Source organism: Cebus imitator, unplaced genomic scaffold, assembly GCF_001604975.1.
Source record: "Cebus imitator isolate Cc_AM_T3 unplaced genomic scaffold, Cebus_imitator-1.0 Scaffold345, whole genome shotgun sequence".
NCBI lineage: Eukaryota > Metazoa > Chordata > Mammalia > Primates > Cebidae > Cebus > Cebus imitator.
The window spans coordinates 575,244-598,851 of record NW_016107660.1 but is presented as its reverse complement, the minus strand read 5'-3'; the positions used below and the strand labels follow the sequence as shown (position 1 = coordinate 598,851).

Genomic DNA, 23,608 nt, shown 5'->3' with positions numbered 1-23,608 from the left:
TTACACTTTTGTTGCATAAAACATCAAATACACAAGGGTATCCACACAACCAAAGTGTAAAATAAGTTTGTTTTTAGTTTCAGTCAGCAACTAGGACACAATTAATCTCTTATAATTTCGCCTCTGTAGGTTTTAAAGGCAAAATTCATCTTTAAGAACAAATGTTAAAAAAAAAACAAAAAACATTGCTCCCCTTATAATATTTGTTTTAAGCAGTTTAAGTTACAAGAGTCAATCTATGGTTTTGGTTTTGTTCTGTTAACCATGCTACAAGCCAAAACAGCCTGAAGATGTGAGTTTAAAAACTACTTTTGAAATTTCTTTAGAAAGCTTTGGTGTAAGAGGTAATTTAAAACAAATTAATAATGTCATGCAGTGGTTAAATTGCCATAATACCTTTCTGTTTTAGAGGCTCCTGGAATTTCTTGTTTTGTGTTTGTCATGCTGATAGCAGGCTAGAAGTTAGTCCCTTTAACTGTATTTTAATGGCAATGTATTATAGCATGATTTATCAACATATGGCAGGTGGAAGCTGACACAAATTATAATGAAAATTAAAACAGTCATTTATGCAGCAGGCGATTATCATTTAAGGAACATTTATTTGCAGGCTTTAAAAATGAGGGTTTAGGATCAAATGATTTTAAAATGAAAGGTTTAATGACGGTTACCTTTTTCCTGCAGCCACTCCTCTACGGGCCGGTTATATTTGAAGGGGATTTTCTGTTTTACCATTTGGAACCGTTCATTATCAGTGTTGCCTTTAAAGTTTAAAAAACAGCTTAAAGAACAATCTGAAAAGTCAATAAGTCATTAAAAACATCCTAGGTTTTTTGGTTTATGAAGTTTTTAGAGATAGATATCAATTTATCTTTAGTAGAGGTGGAGTTGAAGTCACTCTGCCCTTGATTGATAGTTTTAAAGGTCAGGTTAGTCTTAGCCATGCAGTACCCCATTGTGTTTTGGAAAGGTGGCATGGGATGGGAATCCTTAAGAGGTATGGCCCTTTATGGAAACCGGTTTACCTTCATTCTCTCTCCATCTCATGCCAACCACACGTTCATTGGGCCAGCTGAGGAACAAGGACCTTCTTGACCCACGAGTAATCCACTTGCCAGAATCAGTTTCAGGTCTGAGAGGGGAACCCAGCTCCATAGTCATGCACACTCCACTATTAATCTACTGTATTCCCATCAGAAACATAGGGCCATGTCCTTCCTTTCTTCTCTAAAGTGTCTGCAACAGCTTTATGTTCTGACAGAGGGAAGGCAAAGACGATAATTTAAGCCTTGATGGCCAAGGGAGACTTCTTATTCCATAAAGAATGTCTTGGCATCTCCTTACCTATTTGAAATAGGTAGATCAGTACAGATGGCCTTTCATATCACTATCTTTCCAGATTTGTTCTACATTTTAAAAAATAATTAATGAAACTCAAAGTCAATGTTTGGAAATAGAGGTAATTATAAATACAGTGATGTAACATTTGTAGACTTTTGAGCACCTATATTTTATAATAAACACTGATGTTGTATATTTATCTAGCCTCACCCCACCTGCCTCCCTTCCTCTCTCCCTCCTTCTTTTCTTTCTCTTATCTTCTTATGAGAGGTCCTTCCTGAACAAGCATCCATTCATAAAGCCTGTTAGGAATACTTCTTCCAAGCATGAAATATCTAATTAGTTTCAGGGCTCAAACATCATGATTTTAACTGCCAGTATGCCCCCTCTGCCTTTGTAACTGTTATTACTACTCCTGAATGGTTTCCATAATTAGGACAGGCTTAGAGAGTGGAGCTGTGGAGATACACACTTAATGAATATGCTTCAAATAACAAAATAATGAAGCCATGCCTTGGGAACTGTTCTATCTCGTCAACCAACCTCACATTGACCTAGCAGAAATTAGTGAATTGTAATTCATTACTTTTGAGTCATAGGTCTATATTGCAACTTGGGCAACTCCATTCCAAATGATCAATATTAAAAATGAAAGAAAAATCTCAAAGCAGGTGGCTTGGAAACAATTTAAAAAGAAGTCTAAAAGCCATCAAGAATATTAGAATTGCATATAGCATCAGCCCAAATGAATAGGGGCATGCTAAAGCATTTCAATTGTAGGGCCATCTCCACATGGGAGTTATTACTGGCTGAGAAGATTCCACATGAGAATAAACTGGTACCTACCTTCTGTGTTGGGGAGGTGGGGTGCAGGATGCGGAACGAGTAGCAATGGTGGAGGACGTTCCCAAGTGAAGGTTCCCCATTCACTTCTCATATAGACAAATTATTCTAAAAAGCTAACTCATATCTTTACTATCAGGAATTTAAAAAATAATTACTCATAAAAGAGGCAACTATGGATCTGCTTCTAGCCTACATTTTGCGACCATATCTGGCTGGTTCAGGGTATAACATACTAACATATCGAGAAATAAAATGCAACAAACAACAGTTTTGAATTGCAGTGGATAATTTAAAATTTTCCTCAAAATATTATTTCTCACAGAAAAAGTAAATAGAGAGGGGAGGCAAGAAGGGAAAACAGAAAGGCAACTTAATTTCCTGGTGCTTCAATAAGCCCACGGTGAAAGAAGATAGTTTAACCTGTTAAAATAGCTACTGATTAGAGATCATTATAATGCTCTTCCTTGGTAGATCTTGGTAAAAAATTCTGTTCATTCGAAATTAAGTTTGGGTAAAATTTTTAGATGTTTTCATGTAAAAAGAACGTGTACCTTTTTGAAAAAAACCTACATCTATGACTCATAATCCTACCCTACCGGTGAGATCTCATAAAGAATGTCATTCATCCTCCGGGGGTTTAGACACAACAGAATACCATACTGAGGAACGGTAATTGGCTTGCACCAGATCTGCCCTGAATATATTCTATTACTTTGGGTTTTCTATATCTGCCATTGTTGGCTACACATTAAATACAGTAATGGCCTTCATTCTACTCACTGTGGAAGAGATTAGCAAAGCCAATAGCAAGTATAAAGCTAAATATTCTCAGCAAAATGCAGGGCAAAATCAGAAGTAACTAAAATTACAATTTTTCAGAATTTAATATGCACCAAATTAAGAAGTTGTATTAATTTACTTCCTCCAAATACATAAGGCTCTTGGCCCTCCTAAGCATGCCCACCCCCATCATCTACTCCCTTTCAAATGTAAAGCACCATAGAAGATAATCTGGGGGCATGGTGCAGGCTAGGAAAGGAGATAGCAATGAGTGACATGGGGAAGGACAGCATGGCCATGATTCAACCTTAGACCCTTCTGAAAGTGACAGGGAGTCATTCTTCTCCACCTCAGCTTTAAAGACATTTAGTAAAAAGTTTTAAGTTTTCCACACCAGACTGATAGTATCTGGCACTAAGGATGACAGTCTTGAATGCTGTTAAAAGTTGTGAAAGATGGAAGGTCATTTGGAAAACCAAACTTGTTTAAATTGCCACATTAACATTGTTCTTAGTCTCTTTTCATGTTCTGGTTTTTATTTTAATTTATCTCAAACATTAGTAAAAACTGTTTTAGAAACATGTGCATGAGAATGAGTTCTTTGCTACTTTGATTGAAGAGCAAACAGCCTTCTAAATATAAGTATTCTTATATACAGGGCTACTCTAAAATCTGAACAAACCTTACCAAATTCATATACATTTTTATTAAATCTTTAATGATATTCAGTTGTACATTTCATATAGCAACAAGTATGTATGTACAGTTAAACAAAGAGTGAAATCAATTCTTCAATAGAAAGTGATGGCTATGCTTAAGAAAGAATGGCCTTATGCGTAGTAAACATCATCATATCATTAAAAGGAGGCATATGTGCATTGCTAATTAGACGAAAAAAATGTAATAATGTCATTTCTTAATCACACTGAGAAATCTATAACTTGCACAAAGAGATCTTCAAGTAAACAGTTCTTGAATTACTTCTGAGGATCTGACACGTCTATGGGACTGGATTTTAGAAAAAAAATATCTTAGTCAGATTTCATTGTACTTAAATATACGTGTGTTTATTCCCATAGATTTTTGATTAGGGATTGAGAGTATCACATATTTGGCCTCCTCTGTTTATTTTCATTTGGACCATTGGCTCTAATATCAAGCATTTCAACTCCTGGAGACGTGGACAACATGCACGTGCACTGTGGAATTATAATATTCCGAAGAACAGGCTGCTTTGAAGTCAAAGTATTGAAGCCCAACTGGTTCATAGTTCCAACCTTTACACTCTAACATCCCATTTCCCACTTTGGGTGAATCCACTTAAGATAAAAGGGAAGACACGGAAAGCAAATTGAGTAGGCCCCAGTAGACATCAATCCCTCTTTAAGGTGAGACTCAAAATTTGTTAATAGTCTCAAAGGAATAAAATTATTTCAAGTGAAAAATAGAACTTTTGTACAGCATGGTACATAGGCTTACACTTTATTGGTCCAAACATGGGTCCTATTTATTAGAAGATATACTAATACTCTTAAAGCCATCATCATTACAGCATGGAAGTTAAGATGATGGGCTCTGGAGACAAACCTGGTTTTGAGTTCTAACTTTATCACTTATTAGCTGTGTGATCTTGGGCAAGTCACTTGGCCTCAGTTTCCACATTTCTGAATTTGCCATAGGACTTAGTATGGAATAATAGGGAGTACAGCATATTTAAGCTATTATTATTAATATGACTCTTTTCTAAGGCTCAGAAGCAAGCACATTCGTTCCATGGTGCAGTTCCCTGTCTCACTTCCTTATCAGTTCTTCATTCAAAAGATGACCCTGTTCTACTTGATCCCACAAAAGTCATTTTGCAAAGATCAACTGACCGTAGAAAATGTAACATCCCAAATATCCCTTAAACCTCTATCACATTACGTATTTCTGTATCTTCTAAAATATACTCAGCTAAGCCCATTTCCAAAACAAAGTGGATTTGTAAAACCACTGAAAGTAAAAGAGCAATTCAGGCATTGACAAATGTGATTTCTTGGTCCAGCCACAGGTAATGATGATATACTGCTGCTAAGTTGAGAAAGAGTGGCTTAAAGGTTCTACCAATTTGCACCAGGCAGGCAGAAAGCACTTTCTTGCAGGTAGACTATTAATACCACCTGAAATGTTGTCAAGCATGTGGACATGCTAATAGGAATATCCTAACAACATTCATCTGTGCAAAATGAATGCCAAAGGTATTTCTGACTTTTGTCTTGAGCACCGAAATAAAAGAAAAAAACTTTATTGCTTTGTTCACACTAAAAAGTCAGACTGTGGGTCTAATGAACAGTCAAAGAACCAATGCTGTGTATCAGAGCCAGAGGCAAAAGAAAATCAATGTAGCCGTACTGCTGCCCTCAAGTAGTAGGGCAGTTTGGAGGTTCTTGCCATGTGTCTTTCACCAAATAACACTTTCTAAGTTTCAAAGAAAATATATCACACTAAAGGAAGGGAACTCCAGAAACTCTGGGGTTGGCTCTAGCCACATTTCTGGCATTGTCCCAGACCAACTCTCTTAGAGTCAGAGAGGGAGGTGTTGCACACTCAGAGGGTATCCAGAACATTTGGCCACTTGTAAGCGATAGATGGATCTCAGCAAAGAACGAATATCTTGTATTTATGAAGTGACTTTCGACCAAGGAGCTCAAAGTGCAATTACATAAGCACCATCTCATTCATCCTCACTACACACCTTTGGGGTAGAAGAAAAAAGAACTATTTATATGTTGCGAGCCTTGATCCTTTAATGAGCCAAGGTAAATAAATTAATGTCTTGGAACAGAAAACTGATCCACTTGGGGGAAGTAAATTAATAGACCCAGAGCCCAAGGGCAATATTAAGTAAGGGAGCTTTTTAAGTGGTTCCTTGAGCCTGGAAAGAAGTGCAAATCATCCCGGCATATACTGAGTTGGGTGATAAAGCTCACCTCTAAGTGTCTTCTGGATATGTTCTGATAATGTCAAATATATATGGGAAGATGGAATCATTTCTTTTCTAAATTAAAGTTGTAGTATGGATTTACCAACTCTAGGCTGTGCTAGTTGAACTGTTGAAGCAAAGATGGCCCAAAAATGAGTGAAGAGAACACTGGATATGGAATCAGACAAACTTTGAATCAAGTCCAATCAGACATTTATCAGTTTTGTGAACTTGGGCAATTTATTTAATTTAGATGAGTCTTGGTGTCTCCATCTATTAAAAAAGTATTATCTATATTGCATGATTTTATCCAAATTAAATGCAATAACTCGGGAGAGGGCTTGGCTTGTGGGGAGACAAAGAAGGTTGGGAATTGAGAGAGTCTGTGATTTATTTTAATTCTTAGGATCTTTCCCTAACACTTTTCTGAGGCTTAGAAATGTATGTTATTTCTTCCAGTAAAGAGGCTTCAACAGCATGGGGAAGGGAGTGACGGTACATCCTTGCCTAAAGAGCCTTCTAAAACTTTTTCCAGTCTCGATATTGTCCTTGAGCTCTAGCTTCTGCCCATGTTCTCTCACTGATGAACCTGTAGACATTTAGTTATCATGTCCCAATATCTGGTTTTTTGTTTTGTTTTGTTTTTTTGAAATGGAGTCTTACTCTGTTGCCCAGGCTGCAGTGCGGTGGTGCAATCTTGGCTCACTGCAACCTCTGCCTCCTGGGTTCAAGCAATTCTCCTGCCTCAGCTTCCCAAGTAGCTGGGATTACAGGCACATGCCACCATGCCTGGCTACTTCTTTTTGTATTATTAGTAGAGATGGGGTTTCACTATGTTGGCCAGGCTGGTCTCAAACTTCTGACCTCATGATCTGCCTGCCTTGGCCTCCCAAAGTGCTGGGATTACAGGTGTGAGCCACTGTATGCAGACTATCATGTTCAAATATCTGATAGCCCATGGAATGGAATAGAACCATGCTAGAGATGTAACCCTGGTGTATTATGTCCAGCTGTCTGAATGATCATGTCCCTATTCCTTGACCTTTGGTGCTGGTCAAATATACAGGTTTTTTTTTTTTTTGCATACATGTTAATATTAGACTCTTCTTTCATACCCTAAATGAATCAAATATCCATTTCTGCTGATGTATTATGATACTAAAATGATTTACCTTAATGCAATAATTACAACATATATCACTAATCTCCTTTCTCTGTATTTTGAGGCCATTTGTAACTCAGTTCCTGAAGCTCATTTCTCCTCATCCATCAAGGATACTTTCAATCACAGTTAGGTTTATAAAACTAGGCCCAGGTGATTGCAAAATCTTTATTCATTCCTATAATTTAGTATTTTCAAGAAACTTCAAATCAAACTTTCTTCAGCATGCTAAGTCAGCCCGGCATCAGTTTTTTAATTTAAGAGCCCCTCTCACAAATGCCATGTTGTAAATTAACAAAACATAAACTGACTATACAATGTGCTTTCCTTCTTCGATTGCTGTCACTTTTTTCCCTTCTATAATTATTCTGACATATGCACTGATGCTGCAGTAGTTGATTTCAATGTCTGAATTTTGTCTATCTCCTTTCTGGTAAGCATGCTTAGTTGTAGCCATGCCTTAGAGCATTTTAAGCTTCAGTTTCTTCTTATTTATGTATTTTGAGATGAAGTCTCACTCTGTTGCCCAGGCTGGAGTGCAATGAATCTCAGCTCACTGCAACCTCCACCTCCTGGGTTCAAGTGATATTCCTGCCTCAGCCTCCCGAGTAGCTGCAACCATATGCCACCACAACTGGCTTATTTGTTGATATTTTTAGTAGAGATGGGGTTTCACCATGTTGGTCAGGCTGGTCTCAAACTCCTGACCTCAGATGATCCACCCACCTCAGCCTCCCAAAGTTCTGGGATTACAGGCATGAGCCACCACGCCTGGCCAGTTTCTTCATATTTAAAAGGGGATCCTAATAATAATTGCAACATGGGATTGCTGTGAGGATTCAAAGGACATATATGTAAAGCAGTTTGAAAATGTGTGGTACATAATAAGCCCTCGATATATGATTTGTTATTATTGGTATAACGAGTACCTGATTCAGAAGAGTTAAATTAAAAAGAAGGCAAACTCCACAAGAATGACTTCCCTACAGAATTTTTGGTGTCAAATATTTTCAAATATCCTTTTCAAAATAAAGCTTTAATGTTTGCTCTTCAGCTGTTTGACATATGATCCCTTCAGGATTTCCCCGGTTGCCTTTCCTCTTATCACTTATTTCCTCCTTGTTGCAAAAGGCACAGTGTTATTTTGGGACTCTGTCTTCCCCGTGATCCATGCCTTCCCGCGTGTCCACCCTCTGTGTGATCTACGCTTCTTTGTAGTGTCATTGCTTCCTTTCATTTCTATCTACCCTCTTCCTCCCACTCCCCATCCCCATCTCCTCTCATTCCTCTCATGTTTGTGTTTTTTTAATGTCAAAGTAGAGAATATCAAACTCAATGTTTTTGAAGCCAGAATGCCAGAATATTTGACTTTTTAAAAAATGTGTTCATTTTATCATGCAAATGCGGTGTCCCCACACAGCTCAGAGGACAGAGAGGTTTGGGAGGACAATTTCACTGCATAACACAGGAGCATTTTCATCCTGTGAACAGGAAAGTCACACCATTATTAATACCTCTGATGCTCAATAAACTTACACCGTAGTAATCCTTCCATTCAGATCCTATAGAATTGCCGGTGTTTATAAATTATAGGCATTTTAGACCAACCTTGAACCCCATGCCTAAGAATGAACTTATTATTCCCAAAAGATCTAAAAGTAACAATCACTGTTCCAGTCACCACCCACAGGAGACCTGGCCAGTATACTGATTTTCAACAGTTGCTTAAACAACGATGTCATAACAGGACCACATTATTAAGCTTGTTTCCAGCTAAAACGCAAGGCAGTTTCTAGTTGAATGGTTTTCCCCAAAAATTGTGCCATGTTGCATTCATGCAACACACTTTATGAACTTCAAACAGGTATTTAATCATATGTCATTAAATGTATTCTTTTTGTTTCATAACAGTATTCAAACATGATAAGAAAATGTTTACCTTTAAGATTTTTGTTTCTGGTAGGAGACACCTCTCTTAGCTTTCTGTTACCTGCAAATTTAATAAGCATGTCTTTTGTGCATTCATTCTAGTCCCTGAACAGGAAGATTATGATGGAGCTATGAAATATCTAAAGATACTTTGAAACTCCTCTGTGTAAGAGGTGAGGCTTGATTCTCCAACCTTGGATGTGGGCTGGACTTAGTGACTTGATTCTACAGAGTAAAATATGGTAGAAGCAACAGTGTGTGGTCTTAGAGACTAAGTCATAAGAGGCTCGCTCTCTCTCTCTCTCTCTCTCTCTCTCTCTCTCTCTCTCTCGGACCACTCATTTCAAGCAAGCTAGATCTAGTCGTGTCATGAAGACACTGAAGAAGTTCTATAGAAACCTACATAAGGCAAGGAACTGAGCCAGAGAGTAACTGATGCTTCCAGTCAACATCCATGTGAGTGAAAGATTTTAAAAGATTTCCGAGTAATCTTTCACTGTGCAGATGACTGCAGCCCTAGTTCATACCAACTGCGATGCATCAGATGCCCTAAGCCAGAATCACTCAGCGAAGCTGCTATCAAATTCTGACGTACAGAATCTGTGAGGTCATAAATGTTACTTTTATTATTTAAGTTTACCTCAAACTTGATGGGATAACTTGTTACATAGCAATAGATACAGCGTGATCAGAAAGCTTTAACTGTTGGACCACACAGGCAGGTCTCTTTAAGATCCCTTCATAGTTCTTTGTACATCACAGTATAGTTCTTTAGAGAAATGAAGATACACGGTGCACAATATTTATAGTATTCTCCTCACCTGCCAATTTGCTATTGCTTTCCAAGAGAAAGTTACATTAGTGTGCACAAGTTTTTTTGTTTTTGGTTTTTTTATGAGTCCAGGTTAGTTCCGAGCCATCACCATATTCTTTGTTAAATCTAGCTAAATGTGTACCAACTTTTTGGTCAAATGAAACACTGGAGAAGTCTGATATATCAGGCCCAAGTTTAAGAGATCCATCCTATTATACGATGTAAAATTTAGGACTTTTCCCAAACTACTTTTCTATTCTGAGCAAACATTAAAGGGGCTTAGAATTCAAGTTCCTTAAGCACTTGTAATGTTACTCATCTAAGACCCAGAAGTTAGAATTCTCTTTGAAGAACTCTATTACCATTTCCTCACCTGTGTGAGGGGTGAGAGGAGATTTAATTTTCTTATTTATTTTGTTTAAATTGGTCTCTACAGTTTGAAGGAAATTCTTTTTCCCAAAGAATATATTAGTGACAGATGTGGATGTCCATTTAGGGAGTGAAGGAATTTCGGGTAATCGCTGAGGTCCCTCTTAGAGTAAATGCTTTCCCATCTTATAATTAAACAAAAAAAAAGTTTCTGGGAATAGAGCTTGCTGGGATTTACAGCTTATAATTTGAGAGAAGGGGTCCATAATTTTTAGGTTGTGGAGATCTCAAAGACCATCTAAGAAATATATTTTCCCTATTTTGATGTTTCTCTAACTTCTGCTTAGAACATCATTAGACAAAGAATTCCTAGCACAGGTAAGCATCAAAGAGTATCGATTTTGAAGACAACTCTCGCCCCATAAAGTTATTAATTAAAGAACTGTCTATGTATGTTCCTGTTTGTTCAGCTGCATAGAAGTTTTCAGGCTTTTCAAAAATTAAACCAGCTGGCAGCCATGTATCATTTAGTGCAAGATTCAAAGGTCAGATACACACTATTAAAATATGATACAAGAATCAAAATTTTCCCAGAGAAGGAATAACCTCAGGGAATGCAATAGTTATAGTATATCTTGAATTCATACAATGCCTTGTTAACTTTACTTGGCAAATTAATTCAAATTGATTTGTTTTTGAGAACTGCAACATGGCCTCAAATCTGGCTACAAAGGATAATGATAAACAACAAAGCACTGAGCTCAGAGAAATGTCTAGAGAAAAGTATGGATCAGCATGGAGGCTGTTTTATAACATAAGTATCTTAGTTTAAAAAGAAAAGGGGAAAGGGAGAACATACCCTATACAAATATAACACGTTTTATAAATAACACTGATAGATCTTAAGTGCCAAAAGAAACGGCAAATAAACTATTTGAAAGTGTCCAGAGGGAACATGAATGAGGATAATTTTTAAATGGACATTTAAATTTTTAAAAATTAAAAAAAGAGAAAAACAGAAAAAAAAATGGAAGTCTTGGGATATGGCAGACAGAATCAGGATTAATTTCAAAAAGCCATGTCCTAAAGAAAAGAAGGGACAATCGCTTAGTGAAAGTCACTGATTCCCAACCTTAGCTGGAGACCTGCATCAGGGTTGGAAGGAGAAAGTTTACTAGGGAAACATGAGAGCCTTTCTTCTTTTTCCAGTGTGTTAAATTGAAAAAAACAGCTACAATCCCATTTCAAAATCTATGCCTCTTGGCAGTGAGACTATTACTGCTCTCATGAGAGTTTGAATCTATCTTTTCACCCTTAGGTTCTGGGTGGGCTGTGATGTTGAGAAATGCTGAGTGTATGATAGAATATGTTGTTTGCTAGGAAGAACGATGGCAAGGAAAACCTAGCCACCCCCCACTCCCCACCAGGTTCAGAACTATGTGGGGCACTCTAAAGTGGCAAGACATTATATAAATATCATATACTGGTTAAAACAATTTTTTAAGCATGGGATATGTGACCCTGCCCCCATGGCTCCCTCGTGGAGAATACTTTTAAGTTTGTCTGTGATCAGGGGTAAGCAGGTACCAGCTGCCTCCCCGGTTTATTTTTGTGTTACGAGAAAATATTGAATCTCTCTTTGTTAATAATCATCACCTGTTTAGAGATAATAACTACATGGGTTAGAGTCGGCTTGAGGCCCTTCAGCCCAGAATGCTACCAACCCCCTGAGGCTCTCAGCTCAGAAGGCTGTTGGTCCCCCGTCTGGGTGTCTGCTTCTCAATTCCTTGAGCGCCGCATGGATGGGGGTCTCTATGGCCAAGCTGGTCTCGGTACTGTGGGACTTGCTTGGGCAAATGGCCCACTAGCAAATGTGATATAAGCAGAGGCTTGAAGAGCCATTGGTGTATGAATGCTTGCCCTTGCCTGCTGCCTACACCTGAGATTGCAATGTCCAGAAGGCCAGTCTTGGCTCTTCTTCCATGAGAAAAGAAACTCAGACATGTGAATCTACTAGCCATCTGAGCTGAGGGCCCAGAGGAGTGTATGAGGCCATCAAGATCACCTAGCTTCGTCCAAGCTAACCCACAAGAGAATAAACATCCCCATGAGCCATGGAAATGTGAACCAATAAAAAACAAAGTTTTGGAGTGGTTTACTATGCAATGAACCTAACTGATACAGCCAGGAAGTCAGGAGATTCAGGAAGAACCGGGATCTGAGAGTGGGTAAAAGAAGCACCCTCTCCTATCAGCGTTTCCATCAAGGCTCAGTAGGGGGAGAGAAGCAGCTCTGTTGCAGTCTCCAGGGTCAAAGGGGTTTGTGTGGCAAAAGCCTTAAGGGTCTAGGGATGGACAGTTCGGCCCCTGTTACCTATCCTTAGCCCTGTTCCTCTTCCTAAGGAAAGAATTACGGAACCTAAAAGAAGAGATGCAATAGTGCAGTTCCTGAGAGAAGAGGGAAAGGGTAAGGCTGAGGGAGCTGGGAAAGGGGAGGAAAATTGAAGAAAGGGTGATGCATGTGCTGATGCTTCTCCAATCCTTGGTTGTAGACTTAGACTAGGGAAAAGGAAGGGAATGAGGTGGGGATTGACTCCAAGGTAGTAACAGTAATTCAGTAGCTCCCTAAAGGGACAAGGAGCTACTTATCTGACCTTTTTCCATCACTGTTTGGATGAGGAGTAAAGAGAAGATCTGTAAGAACAGGCTGAATTCTGAATTTACTAGTAAGACTTTCTGGCACTGAGACCTCTCACCCCATCAATGAATTTTTCATTCCATACATGATTTCATGAAGACCATTGAAGGATTATCTTCTTTTCTGAGCAAACGGGGCCTTTACTTCCATCCTTAACCCAAAATTCCAAAACAAAACAGAACCATTTATGTCCCTGCAGGTATGAATACTGGTCATGAAGACCCTTACCTATACTTATACTATGAAAGGCATTCCTCCACCACATTTCCTACTAGCACACAACAATGAAAACAAAGCAAAACACTGATTAAAGATCAAAACTAGACAAAAAAAAAAAAAAACACAAAAACAAAAAAAAACTCACCAGTTCTACCTTACAACCTTGGCTTTACTTGTTTTTCTGTTCTGCTTTGTCTTGAGACAGGGCTTCACTCCCATCACCCAGGTTGGAGTCCAATGGCAGGATCTTAGCTCGCTGCAACCATCACCTCCTAGGCTCAAGCAATTCTCCTGCCTCAGCTTCCCAAGGTGTGTATCACCACACCTGGCTAATTTTTTTTAAAATTTTTTGTAGAGATGGGGTTTTGCCATGTTGTCCAGGCTAGTCTTGAACTCCTGAGCTCCAGTGATCCACCCATCTTGGCCTCCCAAGGTGCTGGGGATTACAGGTGTGAGCCACTGTGCCCAGCCTGCAACCTCGGCTTTTAAAAGGCATGTACTGCCTCTTCAGCCCCTTTTAAAGTTTATGGATTAGCAAAAAGCAGCCTTTTTAAACTCATTGAGAAGAGTTTAGAAATCATTTCCCTAGGATGTTATAGCTGATATTTGAGTGACCTCATCTCTTTAGCATATGAATGGCAGCTAGACTCTAGAGCAAAGACCCAAAAATGATCAAGATCCAAGGACCTAGGGGTTAACAAAAGTAAGGACAACTACCATTGCTAAATGCTATGATTTACAATTCAAGTGACAATCAACCATTATAACTATAACGTAACTTATAGTTATGTCATGACTCAAATATTATTCACGTTGTAAATGTGTTGGCCAGAATAGCATTTTTTTTAAAATTAGGGCTTTTAAAAAACACTTTTAAGACAGTAGCCGAATGATGATGCAAAATTATCTACAAATGTTAAATACTTATCTGGCATCCAGATGCCACTACTCTGCACTGAATGTTAGTCCTTAAGGTATTTTTTCCTGTGAAATTGAAATCACGTTAGATGCAGTGCTTTTTCTTTTTTAAGCTTTTTACTCCATTCTACTTCCATGATTCCCCCCTCAACACGCAATGAAACCAAACACTGACAAATCTTAAGTGTTCAGGAATACTCAAAAAGTTGACAACTATTGCCACCTCAAAAGATGCAGGTATCCAACAAACTATTAGCTTTGAAGCTTCTGATGTTCAATAAGGTTCTTATAACCTTTATAACATTTGAGATAGATACATAAAATAGCAATGCCTCTTCCTTCTTTTAGCTATTTAATATGACATTAAAAATATATATCTAATGATTATAGGTGATTTTACATTTAAAGATTTTCATTGAATATTAACTACGTGCTAGGGCAAAGGCAATACTTTTTATATTTTCCCATTGCTAGGTATGGGTGTATACAGAGATTTTATAAATATCTCAAATGAAAGCATGCTTTTGTATGTGGCATAGAACCTTGCACCTTGCAACAAGAAATAGCCCTAGATTTGAGATATAAGAAAAAAAAATCCATGATTTCAAGAAATTATTCAAAATAATTTCAGCTGACATCCCTAATAATAAAAGATGTGAAGGAAAAAAAAATTTAGTCAAAGAGGAGAAATCAGACAGATCTATTACCTTGGTGGAAGAAAGATAAAGTCTCTCATTTTAAATTAGACGAATAAAATTAAACTAGTCCCTATTGCATAGAAACGTCTGAACCAAGCAGGGAAATGGCCAGGTGACCTCCTATTTTCACCATTCTAATTACTAGGTTCCTTTGAATTTCACTCCTTCAGAACCCTGCTTTTATCTTTGCAATAATGATCCAAGAGATTAAAAGAAGCCCTTTGAGTGACTTGATTTGCCTACTCAAGTTCATGCAGTACCTATTGATGTACCATTACTGTCTTGTCAAAAAGCACTTACAACATTAGTAAGTATAGGTGTAATTAGGACAAGAGGTGGACAGGTGAGAAAAAAGGCTGCAGTCTTCTTGGTTTTATGTTTTTATTTCTGATGATCAGGGATGGCGGCTTTTAGAAATCACATTGGAATCCTCACAAGTTGTTAGACTTCTGAACAAGGGTTGAAATTTCTCCTCTAGCCAAAACCCAAAAAGGCCATTCAAAGATTTACTTTGGATTGTGAATTACAGAAGATATATACTAAACACAGTGAGTAAAGATATATGTAGATTTCCTCTTTACTTAACCGTTGGATTTAAATGTGGTTTCACTGAATAATGGCTCAAATCCTATTACTCAGTTTCTACCACAGAAATTTATAGAGAGGCATGCTTAATGAGTACTTTTAGAGAAGAATTTGGGCAGTTGCTGTAAACAAAGAAAAGCAGATATTAGAGTTGCTTCTGCTCCTACAGTTTGGCTATGTCAATTGGGACTTTACTTCCAAATGGCAGTGAGATATGAAAGCATACAGTAATTGCTCAAACTCTTGGTCCCTTTCATCAACAGCTTGCTTATTCTGAGTAGCTGCAGAGGCCAGTGGAGTAGGGACAGACTGGAAGAATGAGAGTGAAGAGTGGCACCAATCAAAGAATCAAAGCCAGAAGAGGGAGGAACAAAGTACAATTATATCGATTGTTTCATTCGATCAGAAAATTAAACCCACTGTAACCTGATTGAAAGTTATAGTTACATAATTATACAGCCACAGAATAAGCTAGATTTACTTTCTGAATAGCTCAATATTGTTTTGGCCTGTGTGTTCATTACAGATACCTACCACCACTATCTCATTTCAACAAGACCACTAGGAAGGTTGGCTTAGAACAAGTCTCTTAGAAGAATTATACACCACTACTGAAAATGGAAATAAAACGAGAGTATTGTTGGTGAAGGTCTGGGATCAGGGTTGGTCAGTGCTCTCAGTTAATGTGTTGGCAAAGCACCTCACTCAGTTTAGTTATTTCAAGAACAGATCTATTAAGAGTATTCCAAAATTCCCTTTATAGACCTACTTGAAGCTCAAAATTCTGAGGTCATAGTGGGAGAAAGTCACAAAATGAAGCAAGACTATTAGATTTCACTTGATTTGCCTCCTCCAGGAGAGCACAATTGTTCCCTGAAAACAATATATTTTCTTTCTGTGGATTGCCTTTATTTTTACCAATTCTAGAGCTCCAGTGACACCCATACCACAGAGAAAATTCAATAAAATAATCCAGCTATTCATTTTGAAAGTCTAAAAGCATTTTAGTTCTATTTTAGCTTGTATTTTACTTGCATAAATTTTTATTTTATTGGAAACAGTCAGCACCTCACAACAGTTTTATACAGGTATAAAAATGAAGTAATAAGATTTCTAAACCTTGGCGGTCTTAGATTTTAGATTTACTTTATTTTACATTTATATATATCTTAGATTTATTTTTCTGTCAAGGCTACTGAAATCTTCTTCCTCCCACATATCATTTTGTTTAATTATACTTGGAAATCCACCCTTTGAGACCAATAAAGAATCATCTTACCAATATAAAACATCTCTTAATAAAGTCATATCTGTTTCAATTAAAAAATCTCTAAGTAAAAGCTTAAAAGCTAATAGTAAATATTTTTATTTTGTTATAAAAGTGAATATTTATAGTCAACGCTTGTCGAGGATACTGCATATTTCTTATATTTTATTATAACTTATATTTCTGTTATGTATATGCAATCAATGAAGTCAGAAAGTTCCAAAAACCTAAGTTGCACAGTTTAATATTTATGTTTGTTTCCTTTTAAAAATAGGATTAAGAAAACTGTGGCCACTTTTTTTGAGCTATAGAGCCAAATCTGGTGGCATATGCCTCCTATTCTGGTAGTTAGAACTTGAATAACTTAATTGTAGTCAATATTGTGGTCAGCAAACTGCAAAGGGGGTCCCTATTTTGTAAATTAAAACCCAGTGTGCTTCAGTTTCCCTTTTAAAAAATGTATATATTTAAGGTATATGTGATGTTTTGGTATATTTAATCTTGATACAAACAGTGAATTGACTGTAGTCAAGCAAAGCAACATACCTATCATCTCATATAGTAATCATCTCTCTCCCTTTCCTTCCTTCCTTCTTTGTGGTAAGAATACCTAAAATCTACTCTCTTGGCAAATTATCCATATAAAATATTAATACAATATTATTAAATATAGTCCTTATGCTGTGTATTAGCTCTCTAGACTTATTCATCCTTTATAGCTTTGTATGGAAAAAAAAATACTAGACAATTTCACTTACATGTGGAACCAAAAAAAAAAAAAGGAAATACACAGAAAGTAAAATAGTGGTTACCAGGGGTGGTAGGGAAGAGGAGGATGTAGGTGAAAATTTATTTTAAACAGTACATGCTTTTAGGCATATGCACATCTATAAAAACTGATAGCCTGGTCTTGTTGCTTTAATAAACAGGGGATCTGATTCTAAAATCTCTAAAACTCAACAGCAGGAAGAGGGCTGAGCCACTTCTAAAGTGGGCTAGCCCATCCTCAGAACAGCAGACCAATGGCTGGAAAACGTAACTGAAGCTCAAGCAGGAAGCTCTCAGCAGCAAGATAGGGACAACCAATGCTGAGATGATAAGGGACTGCTCTCTCAGAATTAGAAGGCAGACTTATCGGGGAGAGGATAGGAGAAAAGATCAATGCGAGGCATCAACTGGCACCTTTATGCATAAGGGCTATGAGAAATAGACTAGGGTGCCTAATCATAATTCTTGAATTTAAAAGTATGCACTATTTTTTAGGGGAGAGGGGTGTATTTAAGTCACCACAGTTTACTAAGTAGAAGTAACAGAACTAAAGAGACAATGCTTTCTGTGTGTCATCTTCAAATCTTGCTCTAAGCAAGTATGGCAAAATACAAATGAAGACAGAATTGAATCTATTATCTTTGGTGTTGAACTGGAAAAATGGTATTTAGCTGTTTTGTTGTCATTTTTAAGTATACGTAAATGCAGTGCCTGTGTCTCTTATGTATTGTATCCCTTTATTTCTTTGTCCTGAATTAACCTCACCAGTACGTCTATGTCACTATACAGGGTAGTACTATCCTGTATACACTGGGATACACTATTTGTTGTGGAATCCTCATAGCATCCTGGAAAGGGGTTCTATTAATATTACCATTTTAGAGATGAGAAAACTAAGACTGAGTGGTTAAACTACTCCAGTATTGCACAGCTAGTGGCAGAACCAGCATTTCGATCATCCACTTAGGGATTTCGATCATCCACTTAGACATTCTCTTGCTCTCTTTATTCCAAACAGAGATAAGGCAATTCTCAAAATAAAGCTGATGAATTAGTAAAAACTGTAAGCTTCCAAATGCTTTTGAAGCTGTAGGCTTCCAACTACCTGTGATCTAAATCAGAGGTCCTTCTAACTACAACTAATGAGCAAATCTGGCTCATCACAGCTTGCTTTTGTAAAGTTTTCTTAGAATAAAGCCAGGCCCAGTCATTTATGTATTGTCTATAGTAGGTTTTGCACTTTAACAGCAGAGGTGAATAACTGCAACAAAGACATGCAAATCATATTTATATTTATATTAAAGTTTATTAAATAGCCAAATATACTATTTATATTCATAACATGGGATTATAAAGCCTATGCTACTTGTTATTTGACCTTTGGGGGAAAAGCTTTGGTGATCTCTAATCTAAATAAAGGTATCAGGGTTTCCTTGTCTACATGCAAACGCTGGTTCTGCCACTAGCTGTGCAATACTGGAGTAGTTTAACTACTCAGTCTTAGTTTTCTCATCTCTAAAATGGTAATATTAATAGAACCCCTTTCCAGGATGCTATGAGGATTCCACAACAAATAGTGTATCCCAGTCTTACCTGTCGTTAATATTGTTCTCCTAAAATATTTTATGCAAGGATAGGTTGTGATACCCTCATCCCGTCCTCTGGGATACACAGTTTTCAGAAACTTGGAGGCATTTGAAATGAAGACTTCATCACTGCACTCTGAGAAAAACACATTTCTCTAATGTGATTCAAATGAAAACAAATCTAGTTTAATTAAACATTGAGGCTGGCAATTGTGCATCAGGCAGAAGCACATTTCTAGTAAACGTTTAATAACGGGATTACAGAGTGTTCCGCATGTACTGGGACGTAGGAAATAGTACATTTGCATGTGAATTTATAACTGTCAACCAAGTGAATATGAGCTCTGTATATAATGTAAACTGGAGTGCTCTTGGAAAACAGTTGGAAAAGTGGAGTGGGTAACATGTAGATTACGGTGTGAGGGCAAACAAATCTGTGTGCAATCTCAGCGCTGACCCTTGGTGGACAGTGACCACAGCAAATGTGCTCACCCTCCCTGAACCTTGGTTTACTCATCCATAAGAGAGGGAGATTAATACTTCTGCCTTGGAGCCACTGGGGAGAGGGCGCAAAGTAAAATAATGTATGATGACTGTGTTGAAGGTATCACAGGTGCATGCACATGTCTAGACTCATCAAATTGTATATAATAAATATGGGCAGGATTTTTTGCTGATCAGTCATCCCTCAGTAAAACTGTAAAAAAATTTTTTTAAGTAAAAGAAAGATTTCCATGGCCATTACTTTCTTCAATATAAAAACTCTAAGTTGTCATGTCATCTTTCACACCAGGTAGGGGAGCCAAGCTTATTAGCATTGTTCCAGAAAAGTCAAGGTCACATCCCAAATTTTATTCCATGCTTGCCCCTGTCTGGCCTTCGGGCTCCATCAGGCCTTTGTGTGTGCCTACTACTGAACCTAGATCTCACCTCAATAACAGCACCTTCTTTCACTATCTAGAATTGTAGGTTCAAGACAGTGTAGGGTGAAGTAGCTTTCGGTTTGCCTTCCAAGACTTATAGGCTTAAGTTCTAGGTATTCATGTGCTAGCTTGACCGTGGGAGAAGCCTCCAGGTACTCATTTGTGAAATAATGATAATAGTAGTATCTACCCCTTAGGGCTACTGCGATGACTTAATACAAGAACTCAGTACCCCATCTAGCACTTAATAATGGCTCAATAAAATTTAGGTATTAAAACGTCTCCCTTGTGTACCTGCATTTCTCTTCAACTACACTAGGGGATCCCTGAGGTCAGGAGCTGTGTTTTATTTTTCAACATATACCCATCACCTAGTACAAATTCACATAGAAAGTAGATGTGGAACAAATATTTGTTGTATAGTGAATGGAGGTGAATGAATAAATGCATTAAAAAAATGGTTCCACTCAGACCTACAGTGTTGATGAGGATAGGAGAATACTTTTTTATATTAAAGGCAATAGCAGATAGTAAAAAGACTTTTACAGTGTTTCTGCTGTTTCAAAGTACAATATAATTTTTTTCTAGCTCATGATCAATTCAGTTCTACTGTTTGATACACATTTCAGCATTTAACTTCTGTTGAATTGACATTTGCTACTTATAAACTTAGTCCCTAAGTCTTCTTATGTAGTACTATATATCTACCATTGGCACTTAGCAAACTATGCCATCAAGGCCAACACAGAGCATCAGTGACTTACTGAAAGCCTGTAAAAGTACCATGTGGAAAAGAAATGCATCTTATGGAGAAAACTAAATATCACTGGGAATCCAGTCAAATTAATGTTAACTCCATGAACAGAAGATTAAAAGTGCCTCTTTGTCCTTGACTCATTCCCTCCTTCCTCTTCTGACCTCCTTTCCCCTCTCTTCAGCCTACTGGGATATTGACAGGGATTTTAGAGGAGTGGAAGGACTTTATCTCTTTGAGATGAGCTGCAATATGATTACAATCGATTGAGTGATTTACAGTATAGAGCACTTTTCATTACCTTCTCTGCTTTATAGAATTATAAATGACATACTGTATGTGAATATATATTATTATTATTATTGGATATTTATGTACCACCTTTCTCAAAGCAGCTCAGTGTTCTTTTTAGACTTTAAATAACTAGAGAGACTCTGCAACCTTGTGCAAAATTTAAATCGAAGACACTGCAACTTAGAAACTTTTCCTATAAATAAAACCATGCTCTTGCATGGGTGGCAGGACACTGGGTGTTCAGCCAGCTCCAGGGCAGAGGAAAAACAGTACAGGGTAATTGTATTTTATGGCTGGGACAATAATTCTAAGTTTTCATAATTACAGACAACTTCTGCAGGCCAGAATTTGTATTAACTACTTAAACTCAAGCTTCTATGTGGCAGTCGGGAAAACAAAACTTGTAATTCACTAACCAGCTTTAAAATTATGCAATATTTGATGATTGTTTTGATTTGGAACAATGTGTATTACAGATGCCTCACAAAGAGAGAGATGTTACTAATATTTTTATTTATATCATACAATTTCAAATAAGTTTAATTTTAAAATCCCATAAACTGTGCCTGTGCTGCATTTCTATTTAATAAAAATAGATGCATTATGGATGGAAATTAAGAAATTCTTTTTCTTTTATCCCTGGAGAAATCATACCTAGAAGTGACCCTCAAATATTTTTATTATTCATTTTACTGAGTCTCTAGACTATAATATTTATAATATTTAACATATGGCTCAATGCACATCATATGCCTTCTAATTTTTCAAATTCCAACTTCTTCTTTAAATCCCAAGATAGTCCACTAAACATGGGGATAATGTAAACCAGGAGCCAGACTCAAATGTGCATACTATCAAATCCTACAGAAGGTTGCAGCAAAATCATTCTTTTGCCCAGCAGCCCTGTAGACCAAAAGCATTGCCCTGTTCACAAGTGAATTCTAGATAAATAATATCCTTAATTATTATAATTGTTATGATGTAAATCTTCATAATCATAAAAAGCTCCTTTGTGTGTGCTGTTTAATTCCTTTATAAATAACCTTGAGCTACGTATGCTTTAGAGTCAAGTTTTTACGTGCCCTGCGTTCCCTCTCCCTCAACTGTTTTATGTATTTCCATCTCGTCCTTTTGTCTTCGTTCCCTCTCCCTCAAAAGTTTTCTACATTTCTCTCTGGTCTTTTTGTCTTCCGGGTGCTTATATAGCATCAGTCCAAGCCCCAGTTTGCCTTGAAATGCTTATCAGCTTCTTAGAGACATTTATGGGAGAGAGAAAAAAGCTTTGGGTTTGATGGCAGTAATTGTATTTGACTTATAAGATACAAGGCTATTTATCTTGTGGCTTGGAATTCGCAGAGAAGAAGGAGGTTTCCTTAATCAAAACTAAAGAAAAAAAAAAAATACTAAGCACCTTCTTGCCACTCTCTCATTCCCCAAGCAAGACCATTAAATGGCAAAACGAACTTTCATTTAAAAGCTCTTTCTTTTTGCATATATATGGCACTGGTGGGGAAAACAAGAGCACAAAAGGAGAGAGGCTGACAAGGCTTCCAGAGGCCTCACCAATGAGACAGATAAAGGCAAATGTGTATAGGCGGCCAAGAAAATGCTGTCTTCTAGACTGGGCAGAAATTGGAGATTTAATTTGAGGGGAGAATTCTAGAACTGAACTTACGAGAAAAATTCTAAATTGTCAAGATATGAGTTAAACCCGGAATTCCTAGGATATACAACTGTTCCATGGTGTTTAAAAGAATCTAAGAAAGGAGCAGAGTGTGACTGAGTAAACATTAAGGCTCTTAAGTCAGATGGTCCTAGGTTGAATACCAGCATTTCCCAAACTAAGTTAAACTCCCATAGACTGCTCCTAATCTATACAATGGGGCTAAGACCAACACTGTCCTAATGGGTGGTTTCAAGATTAAGCAGGATGCTGCCCACGAAGTTGGGGAGTATGTCATAAATCCTTGGCAGATGGCAGCCATCATCAACTGGGTGAATTCCGCTGAGAGATGGTAAATGGCATCTGCCACTTTCTCCACCTCTGGAACAAAGTGCTCATTCAGTGCACATGTCCCTCACTTTGGCACCATTTCTACTATTGTTGAATTCTTCATGAAGGCTGAGAAAGCAAGACGGAAAATCTCTTAGTCACCTACTGTCACCTTTCATAAATAAACTTCAGCGTACAAAGTCTTCTGAAGATAAAAACTGAACCTAAAAGGTATACAGGTGGCAGATAATCTAGACAAAACACCTGCAGCTACAATTATTCACGCAATGCTTTAAGGTACTCGAAGAACTTTCTACTTTCTAAGACAGAACAATGAACACAATCCCCATTTTATGGGTAATGTAACAAGCTTCTTAAGGTCAAGCTTGTTAATGGATTTGCACCATAACCCTGCTGTCATAGCATGCAAATATAGCTTAAGAAAGGGTCCTTTGGGAGGCCGAGGCGGGTGGATCACGAGGTCAAGAGATCGAGACCATCCTGGTCAACATGGTGAAACTCCGTCTCTAGTAAAAATACAAAAATTAGCTGGGCATGGTGGCGTGTGCCTGTAATCCCAGCTACTCAGGAGGCCGAGGCAGGAGAATTGCCCGAACCCAGGAGGCGGAGGTTGCGGTGAGCCGAGATCGCGCCATTGCACTCCAGCCTGGGTAACAAGAGCGAAACTCCGTCTCAGAAAAAA

General features: G+C 37.7%; 1 protein-coding gene across 11 annotated transcripts in view; it reads right to left on the bottom strand.

Moving 5' to 3' along the window:
- LOC108287484 (neurexin-3-beta) overlaps positions 1-23,608 on the bottom strand; it is a 584,298-nt gene that overhangs the window by 164,352 nt on the left and 396,338 nt on the right. For 7 of the 11 annotated variants that reach the window (XM_017505915.2, XM_017505920.2, XM_017505922.2 and 4 more), the window contains one exon: positions 672-761. The exons of the other annotated variants lie outside the window; for them this stretch is intronic. In XM_017505915.2, the coding sequence (XP_017361404.1) occupies positions 672-761 (90 nt within the window). The remainder of the gene's footprint in view (positions 1-671; positions 762-23,608) is intronic. 11 annotated transcript variants of the gene reach the window in all.